The sequence below is a fragment of the Pristis pectinata genome, chromosome 26, assembly GCF_009764475.1.
Source record: "Pristis pectinata isolate sPriPec2 chromosome 26, sPriPec2.1.pri, whole genome shotgun sequence".
Lineage (NCBI taxonomy): Eukaryota > Metazoa > Chordata > Chondrichthyes > Rhinopristiformes > Pristidae > Pristis > Pristis pectinata.
The window spans coordinates 30,112,480-30,127,747 of record NC_067430.1 but is presented as its reverse complement, the minus strand read 5'-3'; the positions used below and the strand labels follow the sequence as shown (position 1 = coordinate 30,127,747).

The following is a 15,268-nucleotide window of genomic DNA, read 5'->3' as shown; positions in this document are numbered from 1 at the left end:
AGGGTGACCAAAACTGTACACGAACCTCCAGGTGCAGCCTCACCAACTTGTAAATCTGTCCTATCAATCCTACCCCCACTTTCTCTGCAACTTAAAACCTCTTTCCCCAGTCTAACGAAGAGCCTTTGATCTGAAGCATTAACTCTGGTTCTCCCTCTACAGATGCTGCCTGACCTGCTCAGTGTTTTCTGCATCTTCTTTCTTTATTCACAGAAGGAGTGTCTCTCCTGATGGCGTTCACCCTTTCAACTGGCTAGTTGAAGAATTTGGTTTACAGTTACCTTCAAAATTTGGACGATATTTTAAATTTGTATTTTATTGTGCGAATAATTAAATGTTGCACCTTCAAATCGACCAGGCGGAACGAAGTGTTGGCGCTCGATTGGCGGGAGCACCCGGAGGGGTTTAAGGAAGGGCAGGGGAGCGGAGGGGTTTCCGGGGTGGACAGGATGGCGGCGCCGCAGTGAGCGGGAGCCGGAGCGCCATGAACTCGGACGGGGCGCCGCCGGGCGGGGCGGCCGCCGGCACCACGGCCGGGAACGGTGGGTGTGCGCCCGGGGCCTCCGGGCTGGCGAGCGGCCTCCGTCCGGGCGTCGGTGCGGGCGCTTCGGTCGGTGTTTGGGCCTGGGTCACGGCGTCCGACCCCGGCCCGGGGGGGGGGGGGGGAAGGGGAAGGGGGAGAGGGAGGTGGGGGGGGGGGGAAGGGGGAGAGGGAGGTGGGGGGGGGAAGGGGGGGGAAAGGGGGAGAGGGAGGTGGGGGGGGGGGGAAAGGGGGAGAGGGAGGTGGGGGGGGGGAAGGGGGAGAGGGAGGTGGGGGGGGGGGAAAGGGGGAGAGGGAGGTGGGGGGGGGAAAGGGGGAGAGGGAGGTGGGGGGGGGAAGGGGGAGAGGGAGGTGGGGGGGGGAAGGGGGAGAGGGAGGTGGGGGGGGGAAGGGGGGGGAAAGGGGGAGAGGGAGGTGGGGGGGGGGAAAGGGGGAGAGGGAGGTGGGGGGGGAGGGGGGAGAGGGAGGTGGGGGGGGGAGGGGGGGAGAGGGAGGTGGGGGGGGAGGGGGGAGGAGAGGGAGGTTGGGGGGGGAGGGGGGAGAGGGAGGTGGGGGGGAGGGGGGGGGAGAGGGAGGGGGGGGGAGAGGGAGGTGGGGGGGGAGGGGGGGGGAGAGGGAGGTGGGGGGGAGAGGGAGGTGGGGGGGGGAGGGGGGGGGGAGAGGGAGGTGGGGGGGGGAGGGGGGGGGGAGAGGGAGGTGGGGGGGAGGGGGGGGAGAGGGAGGTGGGGGGGGGGGGGGGGAGAGGGAGGTGGGGGGGAGGGGGGGGGAGAGGGAGGGGGGGGGAGAGGGAGGTGGGGGGGGGGGGGGGGAGAGGGAGGGGGGGGGAGAGGGAGGTGGGGGGGGAGGGGGGGGAGAGGGAGGTGGGGGGGGAGGGGGGGGAGAGGGAGGTGGGGGGGGAGGGGGGAGAGGAGGGGGGGGGAGGGGGGAGGGGGGGGGAGGGGGGGAGAGGAGGGAGGGGGGAGGAGGGGGAGGGGGGAGGAGGGGAGGAGGAGGGGGGGGAGAGGAGGGGGAGGAGGAGGGGGGGGAGGAGAGGAGGAGGGGGGGAGGGGGAGGAGAGGAGGGGGGGAGGGGAGGAGGGGAGGAGGGGGGGAGGGGAGGAGGGGGAGGAGGGGGGGAGGGGAGGAGGGGGAGGAGGAGGGGGGGAGGGGGAGGAGGAGGGGGGGAGGGGAGGAGGGGGGGAGGGGAGGAGGGGGGGAGGGGGAGGAGGAGGGGGGGAGGGGAGGAGGGGGGGAGAGGGGGAGGGGGAGGAGGAGGGGAGGAGGGGGGGAGGGGGGGAGAGGGGAGGGGGAGGGGGGGGAGGGGGAGGAGGGGGGGAGGGGAGGAGGGGGGGAGGGGGGGGAGAGGGGAGGAGGAGGGGGGGGAGGGGGAGGAGAGGAGGAGGGGAGGAGGGGGGGAGGGGGGGAGGGGGGGGAGAGGGGAGGAGGGGGGGGAGAGGGGAGGAGGGGGGGAGGGGGGGGAGAGGGGAGGAGGGGGGGAGGGGGGGGAGAGGGGAGGAGGGGGGGAGGGGGGGGAGAGGGGAGGAGGGGAGGAGGGGGGGAGAGGGGAGGAGGAGGGGGAGGGGGGGGAGAGGGGGGGAGGGGGGGAGAGGGGAGGAGGAGGGGAGGGGGGGGAGAGGGGAGGAGGAGGGGAGGGGGGGAGAGGGGAGGAGGAGGGGAGGGGGGGGGAGAGGGAGGAGGGGGGGAGGAGGGGAGGAGGGGGGGAGGGGGGGGAGAGGGGAGGAGGAGGGGGGGGAAGGGAGGAGGTGGAGAGGGGAGGAGGGGGGGGGGGGAAGGGAGGAGGTGGAGGGGGAAGGGGGAGGAGGAAGGGAGGAGGGGAAGGGGGAGGAGGGGATCGTTGGGGTCTGGGGGGGTTTGGGGGGGAGGGGAGTCTGAGGGGGATGGGGGGGTCTGGGAGGAGGAGGGGGTCGGTGGAGTCCGGTGGGGTTTGGGGGGGAGGGGGAGTCTGAGGGGGATGGGGGGGGTCTGGGAGGAGGAGGGGGGTCGGTGGAGTCCAGGTGGAGGCGGGGGGGTTGTGTGGTGGTGATCAAAGAGGGTTTCTGGTGGTTGGTTGGGGGGGGGCGGGGAGGTGCTGGATGGTTGCGGGTGGGGCGCAGACGGTCTGATGGTGGGTGGGGGGGTGATGAATGGTTGGAGGGGGGGACTGGGTTGTTGTCAAAACCCTTCTAGTTCTGAAATGTCGCCTGGGTCCGAGATCTGCCACCGTTATCCAGACTGTTTACAAGGGTGTTGCTGGGACTGGAGGGCCTGAGTTACAGAAGAGGTTGGATGGGCTAGGACTTTATTCCTTGGAGTGTAGGGGACTGAGGGATGACCTTATAGAGGTGTATAAAATCATGAGGGCCATAGATAGGGTGAATGCACACTGTCTTTTCCCCAGGGTTGGGGAATCAAAAATGAGAGGCATAGGTTTAAGGTGAGAGGGAAGAGGTTTAAGAGGAACTTGAGGGTTAACTTTTTTTTTACACAAAAAGTGGTCCATATGTGGAATGAGCTGCCAGAAGTGGTGATGCAGGTACAGTAACAACTTTTAAAAGACAGTTGGAAATGGTGCATCGATTGGAAAGCTTTAGAAGGTTATGGACCAAACACTGGGAAATGGAACTAGCTTGGATGGGGAATCTTGGTTGACATGGACCAGTTGGGCCGAAGGACTTGTTTCTGTGCTGCGTGACTCTATGACTGGCCTGTCTGTAACTTCAGAAACCATCCTCACTAACTGCCTACACAGTGCAGGGCTGGAGAATAAGTGTGGGCATTGCAGTGGTGTTTGTATCCTGTGAATGGACAAAACTTAAAAAAAAATTAATAGGAATGCTATGTTCTTCCTCTCTCGCAGTAGGTCAAAGCAGCCAGAATATCCTCCCTCCACCTTTCTCCAGCTTATGATGCATTGAACAAACCCAAACTGCTGGAAGAACTCAGTGAGTCAGGCAGCATTTATGGAGGCGAAGGGATGGTCAATGCTTCAAGACCCTGCATCAGGACTCTGGATGAGGTCCTGATGTAGGGTCTTGACCCAAAACACTGAACGTCCTTTTACCTCCACAGATGCTGCTTGACCTGCTGAGTTATTCCAGCAGTTTGTTTGAGATTTTGCTCTATATTTCTAGCCTCTGTGATACATTGAACCTGGCTATTCTACTCCAAATTTTGTGCTGCCCAACTTAGTTAACTGCCCTCTCTTGGTTTCATTTTTGCCTGTCCATGTCTCGATGGACTGTCCCTTGGACTTCTCTTCCCTGAATGCTTTCCGAATGGGAACTTTTGAAAGATCCACAGTACCAAACCACTGATGTTATCAGTTCTCTAGTTTGAGAAGTAACGCATTGTGGTTACAGTGATCTTCCCCCCAGTGGTCATGGTTTTATAGGTGTATTGCCATCGACTTTTCCGTGTTCTCTATCTTTGAATATGCTTTTTGTTTCTGTTTATGCATAGTATCACTTTTGTATTTTTGACCTTTTGCTGACTATCACGTCCCTGGGATTCTCCTTAAGCAAGCTACTGTTTTCCTGCCTTTAAGTTTTCCGAAGTCCTTTGCCTCTTGTTCCTCCTAACTTCAAATACACAGGATCTTTATCTTTATCTACCTGTGGGATAGCATTAAGGTCTATATTCACTCTCGAGTTTCCAGCCTATAGTTTTGTTTTAATTTCTTGCTGCACTATAATTCCATATAGTTGTCATTTTGTGTCCTGTTCAATGGATGTGGTTTTGAGTGCCTCAGTAGAATACCCAGTGCCATGCATTTATCCAGCCACTGTGGTTCTTTCACTTTCCTCCTCCTCCACTACCTCACCCCCCCCCCCCCCCCCCCCCCCCCCCCCCCCCCCCCCCCCCCCCACAAAAAAAACATGCACCACAATCTTGGTTCCCTTGCAATCTATAAAGGTTACTGCTGTATTGAGGCTTTGGCAGAAGCTGGCAGATCAGAGCAAGAAATCAAATATGGGATGTCTTTGTTACTGTGTCTCAAGCTATGACTATTGACTTGATGCAACTTGGAAATGTGACTGAGAATTTGCATTGAATTGGATTAGGGTTAGCCAGTAAGGGCCTGAAAATCAGGAGGATTTTGAATTAATTTGAATATTATAATATCAGATCCAAATAACCAATTGAAATGTTGCATTCAGTAAATGGACTTTCCATCATTTTCCTTCCATCTTTTAATTAGTTTTTTAGTTTGGTTGAACAGTCGTAGTCATTAATGGTATTGAATGTTGAAGTAATTTTTGTCAACCAAGCAAATGTCCTTGATCTTTAACTGAAAATAAAAAAAAACTGCAAATGAAGGAGGAACGAAGGGTCTTGCACCTGAAACTTCAACTGTTTCTTTGTCCATGGATGCTGCATGATCTGTACCAGTTTTTTCTGTTTTCATTTCAATTTGCTTTGGAGAATTTACAAAGAGCTTTGTACCCATTTTTTTAATAACCCAATCTGCAAGTCCCTATGTTGTGATGTCAGAAGAGGAGAAGGCAATTAACAGTGAGCATCAGAAAATAAGGACAATGCATTCATTTCTGGGCTACAGCTTTCAGCAAGGTCAGTTTTCTCTTGCTATGTGCTGATCAGTGTAACTTTCTTGTCTCTTCAGTTCCAAATGCTGCTGCCTCTGCAACAGAGACATCTGTTTCAAATGGTGTCTACGTTCCTCAAGGGATTGCCAATGGGGATGTCAAACCTGTTATATCAACAACGCCACTGGCAGATTTTCTTATGCAACTAGAAGATTACACACCAACAGTAAGGTTATATTCATTTCAATAATTCAAGTTGTGGCTTGCACTTCATTTTCTCTACATAATGTCAACTAGATAAATAAGGTACTTGGCAAGTTCTTCACTCTCCTGTTACCATCATGTCAGGCTTCCAATTCTCGTTCAACAATAAGTCAAAGAAGTTAAAACACTGGGCTACAGGAGCATGTATGTGGAAGATTGAGAACAGTACATGTCCTTGCTTGGTTTAAGTTTTTGAAAAGTGGCATCTTCCTGTGCAGTAAACAAACACAAGGTGAAATGGTGAAGCATACAATGTTTACATTCATGTTAATATAAAAAAACATTACAACTGCTAATTTTCAAATCAGCACAAGTTTTGACAAAGCTGATTCCAGTCCCCTTGACCCAAATGATTTTGGGTTAAATTCTACTACTACTGTGACCATTTCCTATGCTAATGCTTTTTAAAAAAAACAACATAACTTCATAAATCTGGCTGTAACATTCCCTGTGCCATTACACACGAGTTCTAAATGGGATTATGTAGAAAATCTTTTTATAATTTGGTCGTTGGAATTCTCATTAATGTAAGTATGGAAATTTTGGAAAGCATTCTTTGTGATAGAATCTGGAATGCAGTGTACTAAATATTGTCATTTGGGAAGTGATGTTACAGCAGTTTTAGTAAATAATTTATGTATTCTCATTTTGTTTAATCTCTCCAATATATAATGAATTCCCATTACATGGGAAGTTGATGGCTGGTAGGGAAGCATTTTTCAAATGCTAAACATTTTCTACCTTGGAATTGATTTATTATTGTCACTTGTACCGAGGTACAGTGAAAAACTTGTCTTGCATACCATTCATACAGGTCAATTCATTACACAGTGCATCGAGGAAGTACAAGGTAAATCAATACAGAATGCAGAGTAGTGTCACAGCTACAGAGAAAGTGCAGTGTAGGCAGACAATAAGGTGATTATGAGGTAGATTGTGAGGTCAAGAGTCCAACTTGTACTAGGGAACTGTTCAATAGCCTTGTAACAGCGGTATAGAAGCTGTCCTTGAGCCTGGTGGTACATGCTTTCAGGTTTTGGTATCTTCTGCCCAATGGGAGAGGGAAGAAGAGAGAATGTCTAGGGTGGGTGGGGTCTTTGATTATGTTGGCTGCTTTACCGAGGCAGTGAGAAGTGTAGACAGTCCATGGAGAGGAGTCTATTTTCCGTGATGTGCTGTGTCCACAACTCTCTGCAGTTTCTTGTGGTCCTGGCCGGAGCAGTTGGCATACCAAGCCGTGATGCACCCGGATAGGATGCTTTCTATGATGCATTGGTTTAAAAACTGATGAGTGTCAAAGGGGATATGCCAAATTTCTTTAGCCTCCTGAGGAAATAGAGGAACTGGTAAGCTTTCTTGGCCGTGGCATCTATATGGTTAGACCAGGAGAGGCTATTGGTTATGTTCACTCCAGGGAACTTGAAGTTTCCAACCCTCTCAACCTCAGCAGCATTGATGTAGACAAGAGCATGTGCACTGCCCCCTTCCTGAAGTCAATGACCAGTTCTTTTGTTTGCTGACATTGAGGGAAAGGTTGTTGTCATGACACCATGTCACTAAGTGCTCTACCTCCTTGTACTCCAACTCATTGTTATTTGAGATGTGGCCCACTACAGTGGTATCATCTGAAAACTTGTAGGTGAATTTAGAGCAGAATCTGGCATGCAGTCATGAGTGTATAGGGAGATGAGGATGCATCCTTGTGGGGCACCAGTATTGAGAATAATTGTGCTGGAGGTGTTGCTGCCTGTCCTTACTGTTGATCTTATGGTCTGTTGATCAGGAAGTCTGATGTGGGTAAATTATCAGATGATATTCTAAACAACAGAATATATAAGTATTTGGATAGGCATCCTGATTAGGGATAGTCAACTTGGTTCTGTGTGTGGTAGGTCACGTCTTACCAATTTTAATGTTCTTCGAGGAGGTTACCAAGAAGGTCGATGAGGGAAAGGCGGTGGGCATTGTCTATGTGGACTTTAGCAAGGCCTTCGACGAAGTCCTGCATGGGAGGCTGGTCCAGAAGGTTAAGTCACTTGGCATTCAGGATGAAGTAGCCAATTGGATTTAACATTGAATAGTGAGAGGAGCCTGAGAATGGTAGTGGATGGTTGTCTCCCTGACTGGAGGCCTGTGACTAGTGGCATGCTGCAGGGATCGGTGCTGGGTCTGTTGCTGTTTATTGTCTATACTAATGATTTGGACAAGGTGGTAAACTGGATCGGCAAATTTGCGGATGACACCAAGATTGGGGGCGTAGTGGACAGTGATGAAGGCTATCAAAGCTTGCAAAGTGATCTGGACCAGCTGGGAAAATGGGGTGTAAAATGGCAGGTGGAATTTAATGCAGAAAAGTGTGAGGTGTTGCACTTTGGGAGGACAAACCTGGATAAGACGTAAACAGTGAATGGTAGGGCTCTGAGGTGTGCAGTAGAACAAAGGGACCTGGGAATTCAGATCTATAGTTCCTTAAAAGTGGAGTCACAGGTAGATAGGATTATAGCAAGCTTTTGGCACTTTGGTCTTCATAAATCAGGGCATTGAGTACAGATGTTGGGATGTTATGTTGAAGTTGTACAAGGCGTTGGTGAAGCCAAATTTGGAGTATTGTGTGCAGTTCTAGTCACCTACCTACAGGAAAGGTATCAATAAGCTTGAAAGAGTGCAGAGAAAATTTACACAGTGTTGCCAGGACTTGAGGACCTGAGTTATAAGGAAAGGTTGAATAGGTTAGGACTTTATTCCCTGCAGCGCAGGAGAATGAAGGGAGATCTTAGAGGTATACAAAATTATGAGGGGTACATTGATATTGGTTTATTACTGTCACTTGTACTGATGTACAGTGAAAAGCTTGTCTTACAAACCGATTATACAAGTCAATTCATTACACAGTGCAGTTACATTGAGTTAGTACAAAGTGCATTGATATAGTACAGGTAAAAACAGTAACAGTACAGAGTAAAGTGTCACAGCTACAGAGAGAGTGCAGTGCAATAAGGTGCAAGGTCTCAACAAGGTAGATCGTGAGGTCATAGTCCATCTCATTGTATAAGGGAACCGTTCAATAGTCTTATCACAGTGGGGTAGAAGCTGTCCTTAAGTCTGGTGGTACACGCCCTCAGGCTCCTGTATCTTCTACCCGATGGAAGAGGAGAGAATGTCCCGGGTGGGTGGGGTCTTTGATTATGCTGACTGCTACACCAAGACAACGAGAGGTAAAGACAGAGTCCAGCGAGGGGAGGCTGGTGTCTGTGATGCACTGGGCTGTGTCCACAACTCTCTGCAGCTTCTTGCAGTCCTGGGCAGAGCAGTTGCTGTACCAAGCCGTGATACATCCCGATAGGATGCTTTCTATGATGCATTGATAAAAGTTGGTGAGAGTCAAAGGGGACAAACCAAATTTCTTTAGCCTCCTGAGGAAGTAGAGGCGCTAGTGAGCTTTCTTGGCTGTGGCATCTATGTGATTTGACCAGGACAGGCTATTGGTGATGTTCACACCCAGGAACTTGAAGCTCTCAACCCTCTCGATCTCAGCACCCTTGATTAGACAGGTGCATGTGCACCGCCCCCTTTCCTGAAGTCAATGACCAGCTCTTGTTTTGTTGACATTGAGGGAAAGGTTGTTGTCATGATACCATTCCACTAAGCTCTCTATCTCCTTCCTGTACTCTGACTCATCGCTGGTTGAGATACGGCCTACAACGGTGGTATCATCTGCAAACTTGTAGATGTATAGATAAGGTGAATGCATGCAGGCTTTTTCCCCCGTTAGGTTGGGTGAGACTAGAACTAGAGAACATAGGTTTAGGGTGAAAGGTGAAATATATAAGGGGAAACTGAGGGGGAACTTCTTCACTCGAGGGTGGTGCAAGTGTGGAATGAGCTGCCAGAGGAAGTGGTAGATGTGGGTTCAATTGTAAGATAGTTTGGATAGGTACATGGATGGGAGGGGTTTGGAGGGATATGGTCTGGGTGCAGGTAGATGGGACTAGGCAGAAGATGGCTCTAAGTCAAGGATCAGTTGCAAAGGGAGGTGTTGAGTCCCAGGTCTTGGAGTTTGGTGATGAGTTTGCTTGGTTAATGATTAACTTTAAAGGTGTGTATAGTTAATTCACTTTTTACATGCTGCTTGTTTTTTTGAACACCTCAGATACCAGATGCTGTGACAGGATACTATCTGAATCGAGCAGGGTTTGAGGCTTCTGATCCTCGCATGTAAGTTAGTGCTTTGACATTTTAGTAATAATATTGATTTAGCATTTCTACAGTGAGAAACCCTTATTTTAAAATGCTTTAAGTTGTAATAGGTTCCCAAAAGCTTGTGTTTCATATAGCTATTCTGTTCTTGTAGCCCTGTATGTTGGAAATTTGCTCAATAGCCAAAGAATTTCAAGAATCCCACCCCCCAGCCCCTTAATATGTTAGTTTACGAATAGATATCCAAAGGTTGGTGGTTGTAATTGCTGGAGTTTGTTAATTGAAAGACTGAAGATCTTCTCTCAGTGGAACCTTTCTAGGATGTTTAAGCTACACTTTTTGCGAATATTCTGTGAAAGAATATTGATTCAAGAAGCTGTTTTGTTCATTTATAAATCTTCATTAACAGTTTGCATTGATTTACTATGAAATTGGTTGTATACATGGGCTTTTTGATCACTCTGTTTTCTAAACAGAATTCGTTTAATATCTTTGGCTGCACAAAAGTTCATCTCGGATATTGCGAATGATGCCTTGCAGCATTGTAAGATGAAAGGAACTGCATCGGGAAGCTCCAGAAACAAAAGCAAGGTTTGTTCATACTGAATGTGATGCTTCATGCAATTTTGAGCAACTGCAGGGAAGCTTTATCCATCGGAACAATCCTGTAGGAACAGGATATGCCAGTTTAAAGTTCTGAAAATCTATGCTTTATAAGACTGCACGTTTGTAATTTGGGATTCTTCAGCTTCTGAACCATTGCTCCTGGTTAATTAGAATACTTTCAGCCAGAAACTCATGTTAATGGATGAACAGCCCAAGGAAATACACAAACATTAAATTTTCTCAATGTTACCTGTAAGCACAAACCAAACTGGTTTTCCAATGAGAGAACTTTCTCATAAAGGTATTCATTCAATTCCAAATGACAGAGACTTGTTGTATCATGTTGGAATTATATTACCTGGCCCTGTCTTACAGAAGGTTATACGCACATTACTCTGGCTCATCCAGTACTTTTTGGTAGAAAATCAAAATCCTGCAGATTAGATACATCTGAAATAAAAATGGGAAGTATGTCAAACCTTTGGCAGTTAAAGTTTCAGTTGCTGACCTTCCCTCATAGCTCACTGCTGATGTCACCTGGAATGTTATCTCTGTTTGTGCCCGACCTGATGAATATTTCCAACACTTCCTGTTTTTATTTGGTGCTTTCCTCACAAACAGCTGCCCTAATTGCATTAACTTGCCCTGTCCTCCAAATCCCTTGATTTCTCTGTAACCTTCTTTCTAATCTAAGTTGTATACCTGGTCTTTGCTTCAATTGCTAACTCTGCTAGTTCATTTCTACTGTCTCAAAATGCATTTATGCATTTAAACAAAACAACCTCCTGTATATCTCTATTGTTTTTAGATCCATTCATCATTGGGAAACACAGTTCCATCTATTCATCATTTCCATAATCCTAACATATGTATCAAATATCCCTTAATCTTTTCTCATGTAATGGTAGATTCCTTTTATCTGCTATGTGTAATTATGGTAACTAATACCAGGTAATACCTTAGTGTTATATTGCATCAACACACATCAATGCTATTCCTTTAGATTTCATTAACTGCCTTTGCCAACTGAGGTAAGATAAGATCTTTATTAGTCACCTGTACATCGAAAACACACAGTGAAATGCACTTTTTTGCGTAGAGTGTTCTGGGGGGGCAGCCCGCAAGTGTCGCCACGCTTCCGGCGCCAACATAGCATGCCCTCAACTTCCTAACCTGTACGTCTTTTGGAATGTGGGAGGAAACCAGAGCACCCTGCTGTTATTATTGCCAAATGCATCCCCCTAAAGCCTGAAAGCACGTGCCTCCAGGCTCAAGGACAGTTTCTTTCCCACTAAGACTATTGAACGGTCCCCTAGTACGACAAAATGGACTCTTGACCCCATAATCTACATTATTATGATCTTGCACCTTATTGTCTGCCTGTACTGCACTTTCTCTGTAGCTGTAACACTTTATTCTGCATTCTGTTACTGCTTTTCCCTTGTACTACCTCAATGTATTGATATAATGAAATAATCTGTATGGATGGCATTTAAACCAAAGTTTTTTTTCACTGTGCCTTGGTACATGTGACAGTAAACCAATTTACCATTTTTAATCCATTTGCTGTTCCAAACCACTCTGCTCTCTCCCATTCCAAGTGTACTATGATATGTGCTACTTCATAATTACTGATGTTTGCACATTTCTACTGCCATCCTCGCTGGAGTTTTTCTTTGGTCTTCAAATTATTTGCTGTCGTTCCTTATTCCATTTTTATTTTGGGTTAATGGAACAGGTGTATGGAAAAATTGTGTAAATTTTTTATTTGCAGGGAATCGTTTTGTCTTGTAAGATGCTTCAGTTTTTAAAATTGTTTTTTTCCAGGATAAAAAATACACCCTCACCATGGAAGATTTAATTTCCTGCTCTCACTGAATATGGCATAAATGTGAAGAAACCCCACTACTTTACATAAAGATCTGAAAGCGTCTTCTGCAAACTAGTGACTACTTTTTAACATCTTACAAGTACTGTACAATGTCAGCTCTGAATACCTTCTCAGCAAATGACAGTGGAACAGAAATAATGCCACAGATTTGGAATGTTACCAATGTGACAAGTGCTAAAGTGGTTTGAATCTCCATCCAACATTCGTTCATTGTTTGAAGAGTCGCATTATTCTCACTGATCCGGCATATCTTTTTGAATTTTTAGTTAAACTGATTAAAAGGATTTGAAGTATTTTCTTTGAACTTTAAAATGAATTTGCGAGGTATTATTTTCCTTTCTACGAAGCTTGTTTTGGGATCCATTTGAAATAGAATCTAAATTAAAACTCTGCATCTAATGGCCTTTAGGGGATTGGTCTGTATAATAGGTTTTTTTGAAAATAGCAAGCTAGTTTTGTCATTCAGTAAAAGAGAGCCATATTATTTTCAGGTTGCAATAGTGTGTTTTTCATAAGATGCATTTGAAAAGTGTCTACTTGTAAATGTGTTATGGTTTTAGAGGGGAAAAATGTTTTGTGCAGTCAATTAAGGGGGAAGGAACAATTTTTTTATGTGTACTTGGGAAAGGGGGGGAAATCAAAGCCATTTCTGCTTTGCTCCAGCTTTGGGGAGTGCACCTCTTGTTCATTAAACTCAAAGCTTAAGTTTGCTGTAAATGAGTGGGGGGAAAAGCCTTTAGGAAACTACTGTTTCAGATACATTTATCAGAACGTAGATGTTTCTGGTTCTATATAAAACTCATCAATAAAATAATTAGCCTCTCTCTAAACTGGAATTTTTTTTTTTAACTGAATATGCTGATTTTTAAACTTTATTGAAGTGAGCCCAATTTAGATACTGTTTCCTTTACCTTTTTAAGTGTTCCAGTGATTTGGCTTGAATTGCCTTAGATTCTATTTCTTGCCGTAGAATGGATGTATGTTTCATGAGCCTTTGAGAACAAGTGGAACAAGGAATTTCTATTCCTTTAGAATCAAGAGCTTATTACAGTCGAGACGTTTAATCAAATGAGTGGTGCAGAAACTGTGGTAGTTTCAATCTTGCACAAGGAAAGATTCTGTAATCTATAAATGTCCATTTCTTACAATAAATTTACACTTCAATAATTTCATTAAGAAATAATTTTAAGTACAACTGGTCATGTATTGGGGAATATTCTACTTTTGATAAGATTACTGGTTTGATAAATTATGCAGAGGTTAGTAAGTTTTTCAATTTTTCATTGAAAAATTATAATAGAGGAGGAGGCCATTCAGCCATAGTGCCTGCGATGGCCAGAAAAAGCTGCCCAGCCTAATCTCACCTTCCAGCACTTCATCTGTAGCTCTTGAAGTACATGTCCGGTACCTGATTATCTAAGGTTTACTGTCTATTTCAAGAAATGAGTTCCTGACCCTTTCACCCTCTGGTGAAATCTGATTTTTCTTTCCTCATCTCCACTTTGATCCTTCCAGTTGCTTTAATTCCTGGCCCTTTAGTTTTTGAGCTCTCTCCAAATGGAAATGGGTAACTCCTTTTTATCCGGGACTCCCATTATTTTATGCACCTCAACTGTTCACGTCTTTGCTTCCTCCATATTCCTAAAGAATAACCCCAACCTATCCAATCTTCCCTCCATAGCTACTATTTTTCTGTCCTGACAACGTTCTAGTACATCTCCCCTGAATCCACTCCAGTGCAATCACATCTTGCTTATAATGTGATTAGAACCAACTGCAGTACTTGCTGTGTTCTGACTGGTTCTAGAATAACCTCCCTACTCTAATATTCTATACTCCATAAAGGAAAGAATCTCGTGCATCTTCAGTATTGACCAGTCTTCTAAGGATCTGTGGGTGTACACTGCACCTCTCCCTATCAAAGTTAAGTTTATTGTCATATGCACAGGTGCAATGAAAAACTTGCTTCACAGGCACAGAGCATCATATAAGCAGCATTCACAAGAAAACATAAATTATACACTTCTTACAAGAAAGAACACAATTAGAACAAAAAGAAACAATGTCCATTTTGGTGCAAAGTTGCTACACTGCAGTGATAGGGTTGTGCCGGTTGGTTCAAGAACCGAATGGTTGAAGGGAAATAGCTGTTCCTGAACCTGGTGGTTTGGGACTTCAGGCTTCTGTACCTCCTGCCCGATGGGAGCTGCGAGAAGATGGCATGTCCTGGATGGTGGGGATCTTTGATGATGGATGTTGCCTTGTTGAGGCAGTGCCTCCTGTAGATACTATTATAATCAACTGAAGTGATTTTTCACATACTGAACTGAAAATGTAAAGATACATTCAAGAAACCTGTTAGGGAGCCCTTGGAACTTCGTTACACTTCTGCATGAACATTGGTACCCCTGAAATGAGTTGCTCAGATGTAGATGTATTTATGTGGGCTGGATGGTGGGGATCTTTGATGATGGATGTTGCCTTCTTGAGGCAGCACCTCCTGTAGATACTACCAACATATCCTCTACTATGTATTCCCTTAACTTTTTGCACCTCTCCAAATGCATTACATTGTAGAGAGACCTTGTAGATATTAATACAGTGATACTATGTTGATGATGGTGGTGACAAGGGTGCACATCCTTTGAGTCCAAAGCACCTTCTAAATTTGTAAAAATAAGTACTGAATCACTTGGTGATTTAGGCTCTTGGAATCGTATAACTAACAGCTCCAGCCAAGTGCTTGGGGCTGTCAAGTCTGCCAGAAGGTTGGGAGCTGTTAATAACTAGTGAGCAGAATTTTGGAGGCTTTTGGTGCTTAAAAAATTTGAGGCTCTTTGTGTAAGTACACCTTGTGGATATCCTGTTTAAATTTTATTGAAATTACCACTGTTTCATTTTCACTTTTGGGTTCCACCAACCATGAGAGTTTGTTTCATCCTTGATCTCATTGTTTGCCTTTTTGCATGAAATATTTGAGAATCCAATTGCTTGTTTTAATCAAATGTTTTTATGAAAAACCTATTGTTGTGATTTCTAGGACCAGAAACTATTTTCCTTTTAGCTTTGTTTTTTAGTTGAGATTTTTACTGAAACAACTGGGGAAAATCTAAATTAAAGAAAAGAAATTAAATTCATGGCAATTGTTGAATAGTCACTTTGCCCAGTTCCACATATAAAGGCAAGGTTACTGAATTAAGTTGCTGTAGTCCTTGATATGGGGATATTTCCATTATGTTATTGAGGT

The 15,268-nt window shown here is 46.0% G+C and overlaps 1 protein-coding gene across 1 annotated transcript; it reads left to right on the top strand.

The window, feature by feature from the left end:
- Positions 1-389: 389 nt before the first annotated feature.
- taf10 (TAF10 RNA polymerase II, TATA box binding protein (TBP)-associated factor) lies at positions 390-15,051 on the top strand. The gene is given in 6 exon segments (XM_052039249.1): positions 390-542; positions 5,141-5,289; positions 9,478-9,542; positions 10,001-10,115; positions 11,958-11,996; positions 11,998-15,051. Coding segments are annotated over 6 exon segments (477 nt in total). The 5' UTR covers positions 390-484; the 3' UTR covers positions 12,049-15,051.
- Positions 15,052-15,268: the final 217 nt, after the last annotated feature.